This window comes from Zootoca vivipara, chromosome 12, assembly GCF_963506605.1.
Source record: "Zootoca vivipara chromosome 12, rZooViv1.1, whole genome shotgun sequence".
NCBI lineage: Eukaryota > Metazoa > Chordata > Lepidosauria > Squamata > Lacertidae > Zootoca > Zootoca vivipara.
This window is the reverse complement of record NC_083287.1, coordinates 21,081,097-21,106,113: the sequence shown is the minus strand read 5'-3', so window position 1 is coordinate 21,106,113 and position 25,017 is coordinate 21,081,097. Positions and strand designations below refer to the sequence as shown.

The 25,017-nt window shown below is 42.7% G+C and overlaps 1 protein-coding gene across 3 annotated transcripts in view; it reads right to left on the bottom strand.

The window, feature by feature from the left end:
* The window catches only part of RFTN1 (raftlin, lipid raft linker 1), a 110,521-nt gene that overhangs the window by 35,017 nt on the left and 50,487 nt on the right, over positions 1-25,017 (bottom strand). For all 3 annotated transcript variants that reach the window (XM_035128881.2, XM_035128883.2, XM_060280688.1), the window contains exon 5: positions 5,279-5,609. In XM_035128881.2, the coding sequence (XP_034984772.1) occupies positions 5,279-5,609 (331 nt within the window). The remainder of the gene's footprint in view (positions 1-5,278; positions 5,610-25,017) is intronic.

Here is a 25,017-nt window from a genome sequence, read left to right as displayed (position 1 = left end):
CATCCAACTGCTGAGCCAAGATTTATATAGATCAAGAGGGTTGTTTTATCATTTTTTTAGTTGTAGGAAACAGGATAAGGATTTTTTCCCAACCAAGGACTTTACAATTCAACATACACATATTAAAAAGGAGCCCAATATTATTTCAACATAAGCAATTATGTTTAAAGACTGTTGTAAATGGAAACATAGTTCTATTCTCACTAAGAAGTTAAGAATACACTTGTGGATAAGATATAACATTCTGCAAGTCATATGTAAGGTCACTGAAACACATGGCTAAGTAAAGACCATTCAAAGTTACAAAGCAGTACAAAACAAAGGGGGGAAAGTGAAAAACAAATAGTGTCATTAGAAGAAGAAAAGTCAGAACTCTGGAGCAGAAGATATAATGAAGTCCTCATTAACAAAGTCTGGTTTGGCAAAAAATCGACTTCTGAAAAGGAAAGGGGTGTGTGGAGAAAAGGTTGCCTTGTAAAAGATAAGGCAGATAATACCCTGTGCTCACATGGGAGGAAGAAAGATCATTGCCAAAACTGGAATAAGTTTTCCAGGTTAGGAAAAGGAAGTGCTGAAGAAAACTGTGGTCACAAAGGGATAATAAAGAAATCGGATGCAGTGTGGGAAAATATTTTGGTACAGGAAGATACCTCCTTTTCTCATCCACACACAAATAACAGAGCACACACCCCGAATTTGCAAACTGTTAGCAGGTAAAAAAGTGTATCCACAAGTAAAAGAAATAACACCCCAACAGGTCATCGGAACAGTCAGAAAATATATTGTTTCCCTGGTTTCTTTCAAGAGGCATTCCTGCAATTTGTTCCATTTTATCATATGCGACTTTGGTCCTGTCTCCTCTCCACACTGCACTCCATGCTCTTAATGCTTTCACTGTGACATCCTACCTTATTTCTGTGATGGCAACCTGTTTTAAACTGTTTTTTAATAATGTGTTGTAATCTTGCTTGGGACCTTGGGATGAAGGACAGGTAATAAATTATAACCATCATCATCTTTGACACAAAAATCAGAAGCGGGTTGCAGAATCATGTGGTCCCCCAGTTCCTACAAGCACCATTTCCTCCCATTCTCACCCTGCCACCCTTAATCCCGTTTAAGAGTTGCAATTTGCATCAATCTTAACCATGGTGTGGAGTCAAATGAGTTTAATCCCAATTCAGAAAGCTGTGCAAACAACACAACTTAAAATAATTTACTGGTGATGTTAACATGGAAACAAACAACAGCTCTTGAAAAATGGATTTAAACCAGGCATCCCCAAACTGCGGCCCTCCAAATGTTTTGGCCTACAACTCCCATGATTCCTAGCTAAGAGGACCAGTGGTCAGGGATGATGGGAACTGTAGTCCAAAACATCTGGAGGAACGAAGTTTGGGGATGCCTGATTTAAACCAACTACCATAGCTGCCAAGTTCCCCCTTTTCTCACGAGGAAGCCTATTCAGCATAAGGGAATTTCCCTTAAAAAAAGGGATAACTTGGCAGCTATGCCAACTACAAAAAACAAAACAAAAACCACAACCTAGACCGAAAGAGAAAACTGATAGTAACTGAAATATACTCTTAATAATCTGGCTGTTATTTCACCCTTTAGCTTTGCTAGTCTCTACTTTCTTTGTTTAAAGTTCACAAATTAGTTCATGGCTCTCTTTTTAAGACTTCACTTAGCCATGCCAATTCCCCAAAACAAAAAGAGACAAATCCATGGTTCTTCTGGTTACATTTATTTTGGTTGCATTTTAAAGAACAGATTTTTAAGGCAATTTCTGCTAGAAATCCTGCACTGGCAATATATGGCCCAGGGCTGATCTTTGTTATCCTGTTTTCAAAGAAACAGAGGAGGGATAATAGAGATCAGATATACAGCAACATACATACATACATACATACATACATACATACATACATACACACACACACACATAGATAGCATGTTTATCTTGTACACACTTAAATGCATACCAGCTTTTTCTGGCCGCAGTAATGTGAACAAGCCATTGATACAGATTTATTGAGTTGCTTATGTATAGAATTTTTGCATGGCACCCCAATCTCCGAGCGGTGTGAGATTCCAGGGGTTCCAGGCGCTAACCAGGATTTGTGATTCCTTTTGGGAATGAGGCACAGCAGAGACAGTGGTGTCTTTATTATAAATGGTTTATTTACAACCTGAGACTACTATGCATATACAAGCTGAGCCAGCCTACGACTTAGAAGTTCACAGCAGTGAACCCCTCATCTCCCATTGCCACAGCCTTGGATTCAAGAAGAAATCAGCCATGGCTTTCTCTCTTCCTTTCCAGCCTGTAGCTATTTTCTCTAGGTCGCAAGGCAGCAAACTCCACGCTAAAACTCAGGTTTGTCTTTCCAACTATCAGAAAACTAGAGGAGGGGCCCCACCCATTTGTCATCTGGCACAGAGCCCCCTTTCCTTTGTTCTCTTAATGACCCATCCAGGGAAATGCCCTCGCAAAGTGAGATACATGGCAATAAATGACAGCTCAGAAATGTCAGTACCGGTAAATTGCAAATGTAGCTGTAATTGCAGTTTAAAGCAAGGTTCCTCAAAATAACACGTTGGGAAGAATGAAGTCTGTAAAGGGTATTCTATGCCAATTTACGAATTAAGGTGCTGCTGTGTGTCTATCACACAAACCTGCTTAAAAGCAGAATCATGTAGGCAGTTACTATAAACTAGAACAGAAGATAGAAAGTAACCTGAAAATCCTGCCAGATGGGCCTAATTAACAATTTCAGAATAACTTAATAAATCTTAGCTGTGTGGAAGAAATTATAATGCAGAAATGTGTGTGAGTATCCTCCCTCTAGTTTGAAGGAGAGATCATGTGGGATTGAATCTTCTAAGGGAAACATGGCAAAAAAGGGTTTTAGGTACCGTATGTGTTTTAAAACAGTTGGCAGGCTCTATGGCGTTTTTCTTTTTATATAACACTATATACAATTTTATACTGAATTAACATCTTGCAAGAGATACTGTGTAGAAATCTAATAATCTATGTGCTTGTTTTGAATTAATGTAGCACATTGGGCTTTTGTTCAAAAATGAATGGAAAGGAATTGGTTTTTGGGGTTTTTTTTTGCTGCTCTAGCATTAGAAGTAGTAATTTTGCTCTCAAGTTACAAGTTATTAAGCAATCTTGAGAAACCAAGTCCAAAAAGGGGGGTTGTAGAAGTACTGACTATACCTTGTGATTAAAATAATAATAGTAGCTGGCATCATCACAATTATTCACAAGCCTTCCAAATTTGAGCTCTTGTACTACTCTAAATTAGTATTGTGAAACTGACCTACACTACTGTACCTCTGATATATTCCCAAATGCTTTGAACTTTGTATCCTCTCTCTGGGAATTTCAAAATTCCATGGGAATTTCCACTTTCTATCAGCAAGTAGTAAATGGAATTAAAGTGTAATCTGGAGGTTAGAGAACATCAGCTCTGCAGGGAGGAAACAAATCCAGAAGGCAGTGGACCAATTTTAAATTCCTTTGGTTAAAAGCAGGGATATAAAAAGTGGAGTCTGTTGAGCATCAACTTTTATGACTGGCAAGTTGTAACCTGTTCATAAGTGATCTAGAATTAGGGTTTAACTTGCACAAAAGTGGAGAACAGACACGGTTCCAACAAAAGAGGTAGGGCATCATAAACTGCTGGAATACACGGAACTAGTTGGTATGAGTAATAGAATAGAATAAAATAGAATAGAATAAGAAACAGAGATAAAAAAACTTAATGAGGATTGAATGTTATATATAGAATATATGAAAAAATATTCTCAAAAGACAATCAATGTAGAAGGATCTGCATTAATTCAGCAGCGTAAGTTATGAGATAAAGAGAAGTAGAGATGAAAAATTAGAAGAACAATAAGATGTGGATAGGTTGGAAATAGAAAGGAAACCAGGGAAGGAGTGGAAGGGAAGTACCGTATATGAAAAGAAGTCCCCCCCCCCTTTTCTTATCATTCTTTTTTTAATTTTCATTTTTAAAAAATGCAACAGTTGTTGTACTAATGTTGATATACCAATGAAGAACTGTAATAGAAAAGCAAATAAAAACAAACTGAAAATGCAATAATAATAATAATAGAATTAGGGTTTAACAGTGAAGCAGTCGTGTTTACTGATGACACCAAATTGTTCAGGATACTGGAAGTAAAGACAAATTGTGAGGCGCTCCAAAAGGATATCACTGAACTGGGTGAATGGGCATCAAAATGGCAAATGTGGTTTAATATAAAGTGATGTACAGGGGGGAAGGGACTACTCACTGGTGAAACAGAACCCTTGCCCCCACCCCTGAGGATCAATTCAGCTGACAGATGGGCAGGATCATCCACCTATCAGTCACTTGATGCAACTGTGACCTTGCTCATATGTCAAAATTGGCCCATAAAAATCTGGCCCTCCAGGCCAAAAAGATTCCCCAACTGTGGCACATCCAAACTATGAAATTTGTTTCCACAAAATGTGGTGATGACCACCAACTTAAAGAGGTTTAAATGGGGATTAGCTAAGTAAGGCTGTCAATGGTGTTAGGAACATATGGAGTTGACATACTGAATCAGACCACTGGATACATCTAGCACAGTATTGTCTACAGTGACTGGAAGCAGCTCTCCAAGACTTCATGCAGTAAACATTCCCAGCCCCTATATGGAGATGTCAGGGATTGAACCTAGGACTTTCTGTACACAAAGCAGATGCTCTACCATTGAGTTACAGCCTTAGCTATGATTGAAAGCCCCAAGCTTCTGAATACCGGTTGAGTTCCATTACATTATATGCTGCTTGTGAGTTTCTCATAGGCATCTCCTTGGCTACTGCAGGTAACAGAATGCTAGACTAGATAGGCTCTTCTCACCTTATTTACCTTTCCTTTTATTCCAAGCTAATTCTTCCTCTAATGCTCAGTGAAAGCCTGCTTGGTCCAGGAGATGAAAGCCTTGGATTCTTAGAACTGCTAGGGTAAATGCTAATACTACAAAGGGTCCATGATAAACCTACTTACATCCTAAGTACCCTGTTTATAACATGGGCATTGCGACACCTTCCTGTAGCACTGCTGCAAGAACAAAGAAGATTATAAAGTGTTCTGCATTATTAGCAATGAAAATAAATGGCAAAACACATGAGTTTATTCATTAGTACAGCAAGCGGCAGAGAAACTGGTCCCAATACAACATCATGCTAACCTGCCCACAGTAGATTTGGGGGACAAACTTGAATTCTCACCTTGAAGTTGCCCTCCATTTTCTCCAGCAGAGCTTAAACTGAGATGTTCAATGACCTGCCCTTCACCTCTCAAGTCTTCATTGGGGTCCACACACTGGTCAACATTTTCCTCCCTTGCTGCTGGGAGTTTGCATCCATTAGTGCAATCTGCTTTCTCATGATCTGATGAAACACAATCCTCAGCAGAATCTGATGGGTTTTTATCACCTTTTAGTTCCCTGGAGCTGTTGCTGGTGGATATTACAGCACTGCTGCTCTTGGAGTTCATTTCGGAAGCATATTGAGGTATTATTCCAACAAACCTCAAGCCCCGACTTGCTGCATCTTGAATCTATAAAATCCAAGAGAGATTACATTTTAATTTACAAGTTGTCCTTCAGGAATAGAAGTGTTTCAAATATACCACATGTCAAGTGAAGCTGTGTTATTTTATGGTATAGATTCCCTACCCCCCTCCATACTGCATGAAAAGCCTCACTGGGTTTGTATACTGCATTCCAAGGAAATCTGACATGAACTCCTTTAAGTATTTTTTTTAAAATAAAATGTGAAAACACAATGGTATGTATTGTTTATATATTCTTTGCATACCTTCAATGAAAATGGAATATTTCTGCTTTGTTACATTTATTCTTCTATTTAATAATGTTCATATAGAGCAAAGAAATGCAATGTGCCACTTCTCTTACAAATTTCAGGCTATCCCTATTTTTTCCTTGCACCTGCCTTTAAAAAAATATTTCTATCGCCATTCAGATTCAAATTTAAACTACCGTGTTTCTCATATTATAAGTCATGTCTTATATTAATTTTTTCTTCAAAAAAACACGACATGGCTTATTTTTGAGGGATGTCTTATTTTTTAATAAAGTGCACGCGGGCGCTGTTTGCCGGGCTTGTCAAGCCCAGCAAGGAGCGCCCGCCGATCTTCGGTGACAGGCGGGGATGGGGGGAGAGCGGAGAACGATCTCCGCTTCTCCCCCACCCCCGCCTGTCACACAGCACAGGGCCGAAGATCGGCGGGCGCTGTTTGCCGGGCTTGTCAAGCCCAGCAAACAGCGCCCGCCGATCTTTGGTGACAGGCGGGGGTGGGGGGAGAGCGGAGCACGATCTCCGCTTCCCCCCCACCCCCCCTGTCACACAGGACAGGTCCGAAGATCGGCGGGCGCTGTTTGCCGGGCTTGTCAAGCCCAGCAAGGAGCGCCCGCCGATCTTTGGTGACAGGCGGGGGTGGGGGGAGAGCGGAGAACGATCTCCGCTTCCCCCCCACCCCCGCCTGTCACACAGGACAGGTCCGAAGATCGGCGGGCGCTGTTTGCCGGGCTTGTCAAGCCCAGCAAACAGCGCCCGCCGATCTTCGGTGACAGGCGGGGGTGGGCGGAGAGCGGAGAACGATCTCCGCTTCCCCCCCACCCCGCCTGCCACACAGCACAGGTCGGCGGGCGCTGTTTGCCGGGCTTGTCAAGCCCAGCTAGGAGCGCCCGCCGATCTTCGGTGACAGGCGGGGGTGGGCGGAGAGCGGAGAACGATCTCCGCTTCTCCCCCACCCCCGCCTGTCACACAGGACAGGTCCGAAGATCGGCAGGCGCTGTTTGCCGGGCTTGTCAAGCCCAGCAAGGAGCGCCCGCCGATCTTTGGTGACAGGTGGGGGTGGGGGGAGAGCGGAGAACGATCTCCGCTTCCCCCCCCACCCCCGCCTGTCACACAGGACAGGTCCGAAGGTCGGCGGGCGCTGTTTGCCGGGCTTGTCAAGCCCAGCAAGGAGCGCCCGCCGATCTTTGGTGACAGGCGGGGGTGGGGGGAGAGCGGAGAACGATCTCCGCTTCCCCCCCACCCCCGCCTGTCACACAGGACAGGTCCGAAGATCGGCAGGCGCTGTTTGCCGGGCTTGTCAAGCCCAGCAAACAGCGCCCGCCGATCTTCGGTGACAGGCGGGGGTGGGCGGAGAGCGGAGAACGATCTCCGCTTCCCCCCCACCCCCGCCTGTCACACAGCACAGGTCGGCGGGCGCTGTTTGCCGGGCTTGTCAAGCCCAGCTAGGAGCGCCCGCCGATCTTTGGTGACAGGCGGGGGTGGGGGGAGAGCGGAGAACGATCTCCGCTTCCCCCCCACCCCCGCCTGTCACACAGGACAGGTCCGAAGATCGGCGGGCGCTGTTTGCCGGGCTTGTCAAGCCCAGCAAGGAGCGCCCGCCGATCTTTGGTGACAGGCGGGGGTGGGGGGAGAGCGGAGAACGATCTCCGCTTCCCCCCCCACCCCCGCCTGTCACACAGGACAGGTCCGAAGATCGGCGGGCGCTGTTTGCCGGGCTTGTCAAGCCCAGCAAGGAGCGCCCGCCGATCTTTGGTGACAGGCGGGGGTGGGGGGAGAGCGGAGCACGATCTCCGCTTCCCCCCCACCCCCGCCTGTCACACAGGACAGGTCCGAAGATCGGCGGGCGCTGTTTGCCGGGCTTGTCAAGCCCAGCAAGGAGCGCCCGCCGATCTTTGGTGACAGGCGGGGGTGGGGGGAGAGCGGAGAACGATCTCCGCTTCTCGCCCACCCCCGCCTGTCACACAGCACAGGGCCGAAGATCGGCGGGCGCTGTTTGCCGGGCTTGTCAAGCCCAGCTAGGAGCGCCCGCCGATCTTCGGTGACAGGCGGGGGTGGGCGGAGAGCAGAGAACGATCTCCGCTTCCCCCCCCACCCCCGCCTGTCACACAGCACAGGTCGGCGGGTGCTGTTTGCCGGGCTTGTCAAGCCCAGCAAGGAGCGCCCGCCGATCTTTGGTGACAGGCGGGGGTGGGCGGAGAGCGGAGAACGATCTCCGCTTCTCCCCCACCCCCGCCTGTCACACAGCACAGGTCGGCGGGCGCTGTTTGCCGGGCTTGTCAAGCCCAGCAAGGAGCGCCCGCCGATCTTTGGTGACAGGCGGGGGTGGGGGGAGAGCGGAGAACGATCTCCGCTTCTCGCCCACCCCCGCCTGTCACACAGCACAGGGCCGAAGATCGGCGGGCGCTGTTTGCCGGGCTTGTCAAGCCCAGCTAGGAGCGCCCGCCGATCTTCGGTGACAGGCGGGGGTGGGCGGAGAGCAGAGAACGATCTCCGCTTCCCCCCCCACCCCCACCTGTCACACAGGACAGGTCCGAAGATCGGCGGGCGCTGTTTGCCGGGCTTGTCAAGCCCAGCAAACAGTGCCCGCCGATCTTTGGTGACAGGCGGGGGTGGGGGGAGAGCGGAGAACGATCTCCGCTTCCCCCCCACCCCCGCCTGTCACACAGGACAGGTCCGAAGATCGGCGGGCGCTGTTTGCCGGGCTTGTCAAGCCCAGCAAACAGCGCCCGCCGATCTTTGGTGACAGGCGGGGGTGGGGGGAGAGCGGAGAACGATCTCCGCTTCCCCCCCCCACCCCCGCCTGTCACACAGGACAGGTCCGAAGATCGGCGGGCGCTGTTTGCCGGGCTTGTCAAGCCCAGCAAGGAGCGCCCGCCGATCTTTGGTGACAGGCGGGGGTGGGGGGAGAGCGGAGAACGATCTCCGCTTCCCCCCACCCCTGCCTGTCACACAGCACAGGTCCGAAGATCGGCGGGCGCTGTTTGCCGGGCTTGTCAAGCCCAGCAAGGAGCGCCCTCCGATCTTCGGCTCTGTCCCCCGATGCGCGACGGCTCGGGGAAGCAGGCAGGGAGCTCCTGCTGGGTCCCGCGCCTTCGCCTCTCGCTCGGTCGGGGCTACACGACATGGCTTATTTTCGGGGTATGTCTTATTTTTCACCAACCCTTAGAAATCCTGTCATGGCTTATTTTTTGGGGATGCCTTAAAATATGAGAAACACGGTACCATGATAAACTGAAAAACAACTGCAATATATTTATATAAATTTTTAATCCTCCACCCCAGAACAACTTAACAAATATTTAGCTCCTTAAAAGTATTGGCATACATTTATTGTTTCAGAAGGTTCTTCTAAATAACTAGAAGCTGAAATACAGGGAAGAGCTGGTGGAGAATATAAAAGCAGAAGGCACTAAGAGAAAAGCTTATTAAGAAATAATAATTTTAGGTTCCTAAAATGGGAACCACATAGTGCTGACTTCAGAATTTAGAACTGCAGATAATTCATGATTCTAGGAAAATAATAAAACCCTGGAAGTATAAAATGCATGAAAGAGGAAGGAACCTGGTATTCCTGAAGGTAATAATACTGAAAGCAGAACTACAAACCATAACCATGCAGAAAAAGAACATAAAGAATCACAGATAACAGATGTGATTGTACATGGTTATTTTCATGACCTGGGGTGAGCTTACTGGAAGTAGAGGATCAAGGGTTACTAAAGTACAAAATAGAGATACAGAAGAAGTTCTTCAGAAACAATAGCCGTTTTACAAGATGTCAGAAATGGAAGAAATAAAGTCAACCTTTTTTTAAATCTGAGAAGTAAAAACCTGAGACATAATAGCTTGGATCCAAAGAAGCATGGACAAAATTCTGCTCATACTACTATCAAGCATTTATGCCCCTTTCCTACAACAGGCTTGAGCATCCTCCAGAACCACTTGTGATAAAGCAACAAGCGGGCAGCTGGAGATAGTAAAATTGGCAGAACTGAGAAATTCCTACCACTGAAGAATGCTGGAATGCTCAAGTTGTTCTTTGGTTACAAGCCTGTGGTAGATTTCCTTGCTTTTTGGCACCCAAATCTGCCTAGCTGTGAAAACTAAGGATTAGAGAAGTTAATGAACAATGAAAGAGGAAAAACAAGTTACTACAGAAATGAACCAAGAGAAGACGGTGTGTAGTTTGTTACTATGATAGAGGTGTGTGTGTATGTGATTATATCCCCTGTCATCCAGAGCTGACCTGCTGGCCCCAACCACCATGTACTTCACTGAGGGTTCAGCAATAGAGCACAGACTAATAGAACCCAAGGCTTGATTTTGATACTACAGTATAATGAAAAGATACAACTGACAGGCTGCTTCTTTCAAATACAGGTAAATTCACTGCTGTGAGAAGAGGTGACACAGTGGGAAAGCTACATTCACTCATAATTAGGAGTTCAAATAAAACCCCATTACAAAAATAAATGGTATTAGAATGAGATGGGTCTTGTCTCTCCCAACCAACCACTTTAAGCACGCAGTGCCAATGTATTCTGTTATTAGAGACCAAAATAAAGACAATGCAAGCTTTTTCAAATGCAAATAAGGTGGAATCAATTCTCCGCCTGAGCTGCATGCTGACAGAGATGGCAGTGTAGAGAAGCAGTCATTTTATTCAATCCCAAGGTGGGGGAAACACCATAGGAAACTCATTCTATCTTTCCCCCAAAATGTTATGAATCATCCAATTTCCTGATGGTCATGCTACTGTGCTAAATACATACAAGACACCTGGATGATGGAAGAGACAACTTCCTCTCTTACACTATTGTTACAGTTTATTTGCTGAGCTGTGTGAAGGCAGGAATTGAAGCTTGCTTCCCCCTGGAAGCCAGGAGGTCACAGTTGCAGGATTTTGGAACCAGAGTTTCAATTTGCTGATACAATGCCAAGGTGATGTGAAAATCACAGTGGAAGCTCTTTGTCAAAATTAATAGCCTAGCAGAGGTAGAATTTCAGCTTTCTAATGGAGAAACAGTTTGATGAGCCCCTGTACCACAGAAATGGTCACAATCTGTTTTATGAGTATCACAGCTAGGCCATGGGACGCGGGTGGCGCTGTGGGTTAAACCATGGAGCCCAGGGCTTGCCGATCAGAAGCTCGGCGGTTCGAATCCCCGCGACGGGGTGAGCTCCCGTTGCTCAGTCCCAGCTCCTGCCAACCTAGCAGTTTGAAAGCACATCAAAGTGCAAGTAGATAAATAGGGAAGGTAAACGGTGTTTCCGTGCGCTGCTCTGGTTCGTCAGAAGCGGCTTTGTCATGCTGGCCACATGACCTGGAAGCTGCACGCTGGCTCCCTCGGCCAATAACGCGAGATGAGCGCCGCAACCCCAAAGTTGGTCATGACTGGACCTAATGGTCAGGGGACCCTTTACCTTTACCTTTAGCTAGGCGCTAGGCCATAGATACTGGTGTTCCAGATGAGCCAGGGACTGGGAATCAGGAGAAGCAAGAAAACTGAACAATTCTAGGCATTATTGGGTGAGACAGATTTTCTGGATCGGTTTCTATTTTTTATTTTATTTTCATTAAAAAATAGCAACTTAGACCATGAAAATAAGGGAGTAATTTGGGTGTGAGGTCATGACAAGAAGCAGTTTTTGGACATTTAGTCCAGAGTACACACACCTTGCCTACCTTTGCAATGCACTTGCCTCCATTCACTCAAATATCAGTGGATGATGAAGCACTTTACTGCTAAATATATCCTACTTCTGCTTCAAATGGGGGTAACCTTTGTTACCCCAGGATTAATAAGGTGATGACCCAGGTAGCAAATCCTGATGTGTAGCGATTTTAGACAGTCTGTTGATTGAGAAACCACTACCTGCTCTAGTATGCTACTATTGGACCACAGAAGCAGAAAGCGGTTTGGGTAAAAGTTCGTGACTGGTAGCAATTTCAGAAATTAATATCAGCCCCCTCCCGCCCCTGGCATTATACAAATAATTTGCAATGCATTCATTATTTGTCTGCAATTAAATCTTGTTCATATTTTGAGCGCTAATCAAAACTGCATTTGCATAGGAGCATGCCAGTCCTCCTATGAAACAGAATTTCATTTGAGGTAGTGTAGCATAAGAATTAAGAGCATGAGCTAGAAGCTCCCTATTCAGATTTGAACTTGAACATGGGCTCATCTTAGGCAAGGCACTATGTTTAAGGATCAGCCACCATTCCCATCTAGAACATGGGGATAGGACTACTTGTTCATCTTAGGATTGCTGTGAAACACTTTAAGATGATATTGCTACTACTACTACTACTACACTATTACATTATTACTACTACTCCATGGTTGTGAGATGGTTGGCCTCTGTCTCAGGAGACAATGGGTGGAGTGTGCCTTTGGGGGTGTTGGAAGGTTGCAGCGCCTGCTGTGGCTACAGAGACAAATATGGGAGAGACGTGTTTTGTTGCAGCTGGGGCAGATGAAGACGTCCAGTTCTGCAAAATGGTTGGATGAGCATCTGTAGAGCTTCCATTACTACTATTACTGCTGTTTACCTACAGCAGCAGCAAGGAAGATAATTGCACCACAGGTTTGCAATGATTGGATAGCCTTAGAGACCACTCATCAAACTACTCCAAGCAACATACATGCTGAGTACACTGAAATACAGCAGTATCCATAGGCTCTGGATGATGTTCCCTACCCCCAGGGAACCCTTTCCCCATCTATTTGCCTGCTGAGGAATCCATGCATGTCAAAGAGGGTTCTGAGACCTATTGCCTTAAGCAAACAGTGTGCACCCAGAATGGTCTCAATACTTTCCTGCAGATGTAAGATCAGACACTCAGGCATGTTGACAGCTAGCATGAGATTGCAATGTAAATTAGAACTGAGCCTCTTGGTAAATCTCAAGTGACTTGAATCAGGAAAAATCCTTTTGTTTTTGTTTTTTTTAATCACACTACATGAGTTAATTGACTTACCAAAGCCAGGATGTTTATGTTATCACAAACTATTTTATAAATGGTCAGTTTTAAGAAGATAATGATTACTGTCAGTATTTTCAACATTCCATTTCCTCAGACCTCCTTGTTTACAAACACACACACACACACACACACACACACACACACATATTCATGTGTATATAGTGGTGCCTTGGTTCTCAAATTTAATCCGTTCCGGAAGTCCGTTCAAAAACCAAAGCGTTCAAAAACCAAGGCACACTTTCCCACAGAAAGTAATACAAAACAGATTAATCCATTCCAGACTTTTAAAAACAGCAATTTAACATGAATTTTGCTATCTAACAAGACCATTGATCCATAAAATGAAAGCAATAATCAATGTACTGTACTATAAAAGAAATAAGACAGTATTGTAGATGATAAAAATTAAAATTACATTTTTATTCTTACCTGCACTGATGATAATCATTGTTTGGATGGGAGGCTTTTATCCATTTCTGCAGTCACACAATTAATCAATCAATCAGTATCTGGACTGGGTTCCACACAGTCACAAAAACAAATTAACCGAAAAGCCTCCAAAAGCACAAAATAAATAGCAAAAACAAAAGCGCCAAACTTAAAACTGTTCCAGAAGTCTGTTTGACTTCCGAAATGATCGGAAACCAAGGCGCAAGTGCCCCGGAAACAACAGCCGCATCAGATGTTCGGCTTCCAAAAAACGTTCAAAAACCGGCGTTTGGGAAACAAGGCGTTTGAGACCCAAAGTACCACTGTATAAACACCTGGAACGCAGGGATAACACATAACACATCTGATGAAATTGACTGAAGTCCATGCAAGTTCATGCCAAAATAAATCTGTTAGCTTTAATGGTGCTTCAAGACATATCCCCCCCCCCCCAGCAAGTGCAATGTTCTAGATAAGGCAGTTAAAAGGTTTGAAATTCCAGCTCAGCCCTGAAGACAATTGTATGGCTCCAGATAGCTGGCTCTCAAGCTATGTACACAATAGCATTTACTCTGGCTCCAGCGTTCTTCCACCACTGGTGTTTGAAGTTTGGTACACATGATGTTGGCACGATCCATCTATCCTGCAGCTTCCTGAGAAATAATGCTGCTTGCTGCATTTCCCCTCAAACCAGCTTCCCCCGATTCAAAAACATAAGCCACATTCACTTTGCAGTTAAGCCGAAGTGTGCACATTTGAAGCAGCTGCTGCACATGCACAGATGACAGCTTCATGAATGGGTCTTGGGGGTTGCAGGCACAGGGAAACCAAACAAGTAATGCACACTGAGTAAAGATGTCCCCACCCCGTTGTGTACAGAAATGTGCATATACTGCATGAAATGCAGCAGAGGCAAATGACCTTGCTGCCTTTTAACCTATGAATATTTACATAGCCTCAGTCTAGCCTACCTCCAACTCTCTATGGCAGTAACATGGGAATGCCCCATATTTGTTGCCATGAGCCCCTTCAAGCAGAGGCGGGGACACATGTTTGGGGCAGCTTTTCCACCACTATCCATGTCATCAAGGAAACCTTTAAAGTTTCCTAGGAACACAATTTTTTATGACCACTGCAATAATATATGAAATATCATAGCATAGGTAAGAGGCTAAGTTTATCCTCAGTAGGTTTCAATGCATTGGGTAAGAATCTTAATTTTAACAAGGAGAAAGCACTTATGACAGTAGATTGGTATTCAGTCCACTTTCAAAGGCAACTAGTCCATACCATATGGTTCAGGTTAAGCTGTATATTTTAAAGAAGCTTAGTACAAATAAATTAACTAGCAGTTAAGCCACAGGGATATCAAATAACCTCACAATTCATATTATGTGTGTGCTTAGTGAAATTAATTTCTACACTGCGTGGAGCTACACTCTATATAATACAGTATGAACTATATAGTAATAAAGTACATTTTATTGACGTGAACAAAAAGTTCACTGCACACTGCCATGAAACGAACAGCTTTTACTTCTGAGCTAGCATTAAACTTTGGAATTCATTTACATTTATTTTTGAACCAGAATAAATATATGATCCTGTCTGAACAGAAACAGATCTTCTAGATTAACAGCAGATTTTACAGGCAGTGCATCATACTTGGCCAAATTTATATTTAAAAACTGAACCACTGATACACAAATGCAGAGAAGGTGGGTCTATTACCAATAAGACACATGGAGGCTCCAGCTTCAGAGGCACTATTGCTCTCTACAAGGTGCTGCAAAGTCAAAAGTGCGGATTAATTTTACTGATTTTCTGTATTTGCTGAAGGCTTTGAATCAAACTTCGGCCCTCCAGATGTTTTGCACTACAATTCCCATCATCCCTGACCACTGGTCCTGTTAGCTAGGGATCATGGGAGTTGTAGGCCAAAACATCTGGAGGGCCGCAGTTTGGGGATGCCTGCTTTGAATTATAACATTTTTAAATCTTAAAAAAAATACTTTTTAAAAAACCTTTCAAACTGACCCTATTTCTCAAGCAGCAAATACATTTAAGAAAGCTGCATGGAATCTGTTTAACTATAATATTTGCCAGAGTATGTGCTACATTCAAGGCTTTGTCTCAAAGATCTTCATGCAGCAGTGGGCTGCAAGTAAATGATCTGTTTGCACATTCCTTTTTCTGTGGTTAGCTCCGATAGCGACATAAGTTGGTTTGGGTAGAAAAGAACACCCTCATTCAATCTTTCTCTTCCTGCTTCTCAATCAAGTGATTGGTGCTGAATGAGCCAAAATTTATTCGGGGGGGGGGGAGCATGCTTGCTGACACCCAGAATATGCTACCACAATTAACAACAAATGAAAGGATCTTCCCAAGTAGTATGGAGCCTAATGCAGTGTGGCTGAATGAGGTGTCTGCAGTCACTTAGCTTTTATAAGCTAGGTATACTGTACAGTGTGCATCCTTATAGTCTGTCAAATCTTTTTTGGCATACCAGATTTTGGAAGAATTTATCCCACACATACACTTGGCTCTTGGGAGAAGCTGGAATATAAAATAATACCATTCAACTTTGGCATGATAACAGGAAAGGTTTTCCAGATTGGAAAAACATTAGAAAATTGTGTGCCTTTATGTGCCAATCACCACACCAGATATGGGCTGGATCAACATAGTGACGGGAGGCCCCCATCAGGGGCCTTAGTGCAGGATTGGCCATGGCATTCCCCCAAGCTCTGGTTGGGGTCCTCTACCTGGCTGGAATCCTAACTCTGGTCACCCAGTAAGACCTTGCTAGCTTGGTTGCACCTCAGCAGGGTTCAACACTGGCCAACTCCCATGGAACCGGCTTGGTGTGGTCCAACCCCAGCTAATCCCATTCCACCAACATGGGGCAAGTGGAATGATGAATAGATCCTGTCCCTACTGCTATATCAACACATATCCTGCCTGCTACAGTCAATAAAAGATTTGGCTTGATTTCATCCCAACACCTGGTGTCCTGTTTGGTCATTGCTGCTGTTCAGGGTCACAGAATGTGCCTACCTGGGCAATTTAGAATGACATGAAATACCTTTAGCTTTTAACTTTATTGTTTCTACTGCTTCAGATATATTTATAATAAAAAACAATTTTTTTGCTGCTATAAACTTTAATAACTTGAGCATATGTAATAAAAATTGTCTTGAATTAAAAAGCAATTGAGTACATTAAATGTATAAGTTCCCCAATGCTAATAAATAAATTTATAAATAGATCCCTAGCTGCCGGATAACTTACGTATCTCAAGAAAAGCTAACAACTGAAACATTTGGAGTTGACCAGTCCAGTCCTCTCTGTTCATAGTTTTCAAGTGGGTTGATAGCATCCATGAGCACAATAGCAACCACTTTGTGACAGTTTTGCAGCAGCAGAAAGTCACCAAGACTGGGGCTATGCAATGGGCACTAAGTAATATTTTGTGTTCCAGAAACAATCTATGTAAAACTCTTGATATAAGTCCACAACTGGCATTTGAAGGAATTGCTCAACTTTGTACTAATATGATGATTCAATTTTTCAGCTCAAAAACAGACACAGCAAATGGGTAGTGTTACCCTTTCAATCTCATTGCCTTATTTGTACATCATAAAAAGTACTGACTCACCTCACAGCAAGGGGGGGCACCTAAAATTGGACTATTGTAGACAACTCTATCTCAAAACTACATGTATAAAATATTAATGATGGCAGCCTAACCTCACAGAGTTGCAGAAAAACTGAGAGGATAATATTGATTGTATTTGGGTGAAGACTGTTGACAATAGTCAAACTACAGTTAGGCAGGTACTTAAGAAAGGTAGGTGCTAACCTTCAAAAATGGTTGTTAAACAGCAAAAGAGAGGTCAACGCATCAATTTAGATAGGCAGGGGAAAGGAAACTTTATGTGAATACAGCTTCTGGACTGTTGGTGAAACAAAATTTTGTACAAAAAACCACCTCAGATAATAGTGAACTGTGGGGGTTGCATATACAGGATGTACATATACCGGTATGCATTTCAGATAATGTACAGTATTTAAGATAATTTCCCAAACCAGTGGTGGGAGTGCATTGGGTACAGAGTAAAGGGGGTGAGGGGGTATACACAACCAAGTGCACACTATACCTTTAAAGCACATTCAAAGAACATTCTTTCCCTCAAAGAATTCTGGGCACTGTAGTTTACCTACAATTCCCAATAACCCTTAATGAACCACAGTGCCCAGTCTCCATGCCTCGTCTGCCCATCAAACTTGAACCTATGGCTAGGTGGACAGGCAGCTTACTGCTCTTAATATCATACTAACAACTTTGAATTAAGTTTCTGACTATCACTCCAATATGTTTGCCATGTGTCCTTTGAATGCCTCCAAGATCTCATGTCCAAGATCTCATAGAAGGAATGGGCATAGTGGTGCTTTGTTTTAAAATAGTAATTAGAAATAGAAGCAGATGCATCGGTATTGTAACTGCATTTAAATATTAAAATGCAGAAGTGATTTTAAAAACTGTTTATGAAATAAGTGAATAGGTTTAAGACTTTTTTTAAAAGGAAGTCTTCTTAAACCAACTTTTTATTTTGACTTAAATCTCTACAGCTGCATCAATTCCTGGAGCAGGCTTGGCTTATAAAAGGTAGAGAAACCTCAGGCAATATCAGAACACAACAGTATAGAGTGCAAGAATAGACACTGAAATCTGTGCCTAGATGTTATTAATTGTTCACAGACTGTTATTTTTCTTATCAGTTTTAGTCTGTATGTTACAATTATCACATCATATATCTTGTACGTGCTCCATATCAAGTATTCCACCAAGCACCACATAAATGCAGCATAACAATGTAATAAAATGAAGACACATGGCTGACTTAGAAAGATGAGTGTTCCAAACTTCTCTTAACTGTTTTGACGCCAGCAACTGGAATTTCTTGGCTTCCATCCAGGGCAAATGTTCACTCAAAAGCTACTAGTATGCACTAATTCAACACAGCTTGCAGTATTTTAGATTGACTTGGGTATTTTCACAAACTAATCATTAGAGCAAAGTGGTTACTTCACTAATACCTTAAAGACAGGGTTGAGATATGATTCATGCTCCAACAAAGAATGCAGGAGCAACAGTTTCTGTAGAAATGAAAATCAGCATTTAAAGCAGGGAACGTCAACTTCTCCTGGTATGCCCCGCGGAGGACCTTAAGGTCCACAAACAACAATATTCTGGAGATCCCGCGCCATAAGATGGCCAGATTGGCCTCTACTAGAGCCAGGGCCTTTTCAGTACTGGCCCCAACTTGGTGGAACGCTCTTTCCCAGGAGACCAGGGCCCTGCGGGATTTGTCATCTTTCCGCAGGGCCTGCAAGACAGAGCTGTTCCGCCTGGCCTTTGGGTTAAACTCAGCCTGATCTCTGTGTTTTCCTCCCTCATGGCTTGGATTTATGGACTACTTGAAATGAGGCTGCACTTTAAATTTTAATACTGTATTTTAATCTGTATTTTAATTAATTGTTTTTATGTTTTATTGTAATTCTGTTGGTGTGAGCCGCCCTGAGCCTGGTTTTTGACTGGGGAGGGCGGGGTATAAATAAAATTTTATTATTATTATTATTATTATTATTATTATTATTATTATTATTATTATTGAATGGACACTATTATCAGGAAAAAATACATCCCAAACTATAAAGTTCTATAAAGTTCATTTACCTGGTACAGGTATGGAACATACATTTAGATTATACATAGCCACAGTCTATGGGGTGCGGTGCTCATCTCGCTTCAGGCCGAGGGAGCCGGTGTTTGTCTTCAAACAGCTTTCCAGGTCATGTGGCCAGCACGACTAAACGACTTCTGGCACATAGAACACCATGACGAGTGCCAGAGTGCACAGAAAAGCCGTTTACTTTTGCGCTGCAGCAGTACCTATTTGTCTACTCTCATTGGTATGCTTTCGAACTGCTAGATTGGGCAGGAGCTAGGACAAAGAAACAGGAGCGCAACCCATCGTGCAGATTCGAACCCGCTGACCTTCCAATTGGTAAGCCCAAGAGACTCCGTGGTTTACACAATTTGGTGGGGGTAGATGAAATTGTTCTTAGAGCCAGATTCAGCCTGTGAGTTGCTAACTGACCACCCCAATTTAATGTAGCAAAGCTATTTCTGGATAAGGGATTTTTAAAAGTTGTGTCCAGCATGAAATTACTTTCTTCTGTCCTGATGTATAGGAGATCTTCTTTTGCTTTTTGAAAAAGATAAAATCCAGCCACAAATGTTAGTATTGCTGCTTAGTATGTATCACCCAATTAAAAAAAAGAAAAGAATGGACAACACTTTTATAAAAACAAAAACAAAAAACAAAAATACACCTAATGTCTATGTTTGTGAGATTGTCATACATCTTGACGGGAAATATATGTAGAACAGAGATCACCCTCTTCAAACAATTTCCTGTTAAAAGTTACACAAATATGCTCTGACAGGTGGCATGCCAACAAAAATCTTCAGGCAAAAAGTACTGAGAAATATATATATAACACCATGGCAAATATTGCTGTGAAATTGTGGCTTACTTACTTACACATTCAAGCACCATCATTCTTCATTAGTATTTCTCTAAGGCAATTTGTCAGAAACTCAGAACCCTCCCATTGACTTTTGCGTTGTTTAGAAGGTTCATTTGTGAAGAGACACTTTTAAATTTGAAAGCAACTTTTCAGTTGTCCTTGACATTTTTCATAAATTGATACAATTCCTTGGTTAAGAATTTGATGTGAACATATGTGAAAGAGTAGGTTTTGGAAACTGCTCCCTTCTTTAGGATTCATAGAAGACTCTGAATTACAAAGAATGAAGCACAGTTTATTTTTAACTATAGGCTGTGATCTTTCCAAATTGACTATTTTCACTTGTGTTCATCTTAAGGAAAAAAAATTGATTATCGGATTAAAACTTCCATGTAGCTGGGTCTACTACCGGTACTACATCAGCCTGCAGTTATTACAATAAACTGTACACTTTACTTTGCATCTGTTTTCAAGGATATTAGCAGCCAATATTATAATTTTAAATTACAACTCATGATCAAAGCAGATTTCTACTACATTTATGCCACATATGTTAATTGCGGATACCAGTTTATCCCATATGAAAGCTGGGGACTATTGTCATAGATACATGTAAGGATGCAATCCACAAAGGGTCTGTGCTGCAACGGCTCAATGATCTATGCAAAAGGCACAACTACAAGTTTGGATACTGCATGGTACAACAGCTGTGCAAAAATAGTTGATATTACAACAACAACAACAACAACAACAACAACAACAACAACAACAACAACAACAACAATTTATTATTTGTACCCCGCCCATCTGGCTGGGTTTCCCAGCCACTCTGGGCGGCTTCCAACAGAAAAATAAAATACAGTAATCTATTAAACATTAAATGCCTCCCTAAACAGGGCTGCCTTCAGATGTCTTCTAAAAGTCTGGTACAGTGGCACCTCGACATCCGAATGACTTGACTTCCAAAGGTTTCGACTTACAAAGTCGGCAAACCTGGAAGTCTTTTCACCGCGTACGCATTCTGTGTCTGCGCAGAAGTAGCGTGTGGTCGGCGCCTGCGCAGAAGCACAAAATTGTGCTTCGCGCATGCGCAAAACGTATGCTTCAACAACCGAAGGATTCGACTTACGAAGAACGCCGCGGAACGGATCGCCTTCGTAAGTCGAGGTACCACTGTAGTTGTTTTTCTCGTTGACATCTGATGGGAGGGCGTTCCACAGGGTGGGCGCCACTACTGAGAAGGCCCTCTGTCTGATTCCCTGCAACTTGGCTCCTCGCAACAAGGGAACCGCCAGAAGGCCCTCGGTGCTGAACCTCAGTGTCCGGGCAGAACACTAGTTACTAGTTAATACTAGTTAAAGTAGCAAAAATGGTTCCAGCTAATAGGGCATTCTGGATTTCCTGCAGAGAATGTTAAATGGTTGTAGTAGTTGTGTGGTCTACAGCAGATGTGGCTAAGAGATGTTGCTGGACTCCAAATCCCATCAGCGGTAGTCAATATGGCCAATGACCAGGGATTATAATCCAACAACGCCTGAATGGCCAAATGTTAGTCCATGGACTGAGTGCCAAATCCTAGATACCAAGAATACATGGTAAGGGGAGTAAAGGTAAAGGACCCCTGGACGGTTAAATGGGTGGGGAGGTTGCCAATGCAGGTCTGCTGATTTTGTTCTAAGGCTGGTTATATACCAATTATATGTATATGAGTGGAATACAGTGTTTCATCACTAGCAGAATTAATGCAGAAATTAACAGCTCTAACACGTTCACTTCGTGAACATAATGTAGCTATAAAGGAAGCTACATAAATCCTGTTTCCAAGAGACAGCAGCTGCTCAAGTTTTAAACTAAACACTACTACCATCAAGTTTAGCACATTTCTTACTGAAAATAAATCTCATACCTAAATATTTCTTACAGTTGGGAAGTTCAAGTTCATAATCTTTATTTTTCAGCCTTTTCCCCATATATTAAAGTTCGAGTATCCATAAGGTAAGTTCAAACTGAAGAACTACCCAAAGCACTAAACCTCCACTACATTAGGTCTGAGTTCTGCAAGAGTATTACAGAAGATAAATAACACATGCTGCTCATTTGACAGTGACTCCTTAAAGTTCATAAAATGGAGGTGATATTGTAAACATATCCATTTAATATTGAACTCTAAAAGCCCTCTTTTGTAGGTAATGAACTAAATCTGGTCTCATTGTCCAGAAATATATTTCTCCAGCACCATGCACATAGGAAGTTTCAATTGCAATCTCTGTGTTGTCCTTATAGAACTCGGGAGAGAGGAGGATGGGGACAAAACTCGAATTAGTTGGCTCAACCTATGATTGAGCCATCTATAGTCAGTCTCCCTGTCTTCTGCCCTACCAGTCCCAATGGGCTTCAGCCACCACTGCCATACACTTGGATGAATAAGGCCTGTCAGAACACAGTCGCATTCAATAACCAACAAATGATTGCTTTGTGCCTCATCCCTCCATTCAATTCCCATATTAACAAATTAAGGCTTTACAAGGTGGGTAGCCGTGCCCCTACTGCCCACTTCAGGAGTGCTGATGCTTTTACCACCCACAGTAGTAACTGCATGTTATGCAGAACAGGTGGGCAGCATTTTTCCTGCCAAGAGCCACATTTTCTTGGATGTTTTGAATACACAACATCAATCTTTGCTTTTCAGCACTGAAGGTCTCCATACAAAATCTGGATTAAAAGGAAATGTGTCCCTAATATGTGTCCCAATGAACAAATAATTGGAACACATATTAATACAACATAATCAGATGTTTGCTTCAAATTTTCTTTCTAGTCTTCAGGGGGGAAAGCCCTGGAATGCTGGGGCCATGTACTATACACATCTACCACATCTATTTTTACATTGGCCAGGAAGATGAACCTTTTTAAAAAGTCCGTGGGACAAAGATTTACAAAAGCAAATCAAGTCCCCCTGGGGGCACCATGGAATACTTTTGCTACAATCACAGAGTGACTTTCTGAATACCAAAGTTATACTGTAGAGTAAAAATAAATGTAAGTTTTTTAAAGAAGTGTAACCAAGAACATATGTTGCTCTTCACACCATGATACCTAATATACAATGTGCACTATTTTCCACAATCCTTTGTTTTACATATGCTTTCAAAACATTATTGCCAAAGACAGCTCGCAGCAGGAGCACTCCTGACCAGTCTTATTGCTTTATTCTAGATCATATCTATGTCAAGATCCTTAAACAAAGAGATGGTTTCTGTTTGCTTTCTAAGTGTGCGGAAAATAAAGCCCCAAGCAAAGTGCTTTGAGAGAAGCCTTTATTATGAAGTGCAAAGAAATAAATGTAAAAATGCTCTTTTGTAAAGACTTTGAGGAAAGGACAAGTGTTTCCCTGAAAGACAAGAATGGTTTCAAAGCGTTTCAGATCACTTAGATAGCAAATCCTTTGGGCAATAAGTAACATTACAGCAGGGTCATTTCAGACTTTCCTGTTTGAAGGCCTGAAGCAGTTTTTGTTCCAATTTTCTCCATTAAAAATAATAATAATTTGCTTTAAGACAAGTTAAAAACTCAAGATGTATTAGGATCTTTTTGTGAGAAATGACGACTAATGTCTCAGATTATTGAACAAAAATGAAGAATGCATTCATAACAGGAAACTTTTAAAGCAAATGAACAGCACAACAGTTTTATCACACTGGCCATGTGTTAAATTTAGTTTCTTGCTGGACTGCGAGCGAAGAATTATATATTTAAACAATTAATCAGAAATTACGGAATGCAATGGAAATTTACACACACACAAACACACACACACTATATATATATATATATATATATATATATATATATATATATATATACACAACCACTGAATGTTTAATGAAAATGTTGGGATACAGTCATTTCCCTGTTCTGTGTTTTGATGAAATATTATTCACTGTAGATAAAAATTGTTTTTATATAGCAGCAGACGCCCCTTTCTGTTAGAATGCATGCACGTTCCCAGATGCATTTTTGCTCTTCCAAGAACAATAAGGGTTACAGTGCCCACAGATTCATAATATATTTTAAGTTTTCAGCTAATTTATCTTTTACACTTAACTAGTGATCAAAACCAGACATAACTTCTCCATGTAAACCACGAGGGTATTTTATGCATTTGAAGTTATACTGAACTCAGTGGGTGTGTATGAGTGTTTAAAATATAACTTCTCCACAAGTAAAATCTTTGACATTGGTCTCAGAAAACCTTTGATCTTCAACTTCTAAATGTGACATTTGTTTAGGAGTGGCTAAGGACTTTCTATCCTCCTGTTCTCATTTTATGTAGGTTGCTAATACACACACACACACACACACACACACACACACACACACCATGTTACACACAACTCACAGTAATATTTAAAGGTCAATTTCCCTCAAACTCATCAGCACAAGATCACGATTCCCCAAGCGACTGTAAAAAGGCCACAGATTAATTCAAGGGAAAATGAGAACTCTGTGAAAGCTGTACACAAACGAAGAAAAAGTATGCAGCTGAAACTAGGGGAGATCCACAGAGCACAGTAGTATTAGCAGGGGTAATCAATGTGTGCTGAGCTACAACTGTCATCAGCCTCAGACAGAATGGCCAATACAGTGGTGCCTCGCTAGACGAATGCCCTGCTAGACGAAAATTCCGCTTAACTAAAGGATTTTCTGATCGGAGGTTGCCTCGCTATAAGACGAGATTTTCTATGGCCACCGCTTCGTCCTGCGCCCCTCCCCTATGGGCGGTTCGCCCTGCCCCTATGGGTGGGTTGCCCTGTTCCTGGGCGTGCCGCCCTAGGCGCCTAAGCGGCTTCCTCCACTGCTAGTTCAACAACATCTAGAGGGCCACAAGAACTATCTGTGGAGTAGAGAATAGTTGCAGATATAAAAGTTTAAAAGTTAATCTGGCTACTGAAGAAGCGCCACCATGTTATTCATAGAGGACATTTTTCTAATACAACACCACAGATGGCTATTTTCAAAGTGTATTTTTAAAAACTTGTCAGTTTCAATAGTCATTAATTTGCTACACATAATTGACACATGCAAAATTCTAATTTTCATTAGAATAACACCTGTTCTAAAATGATAC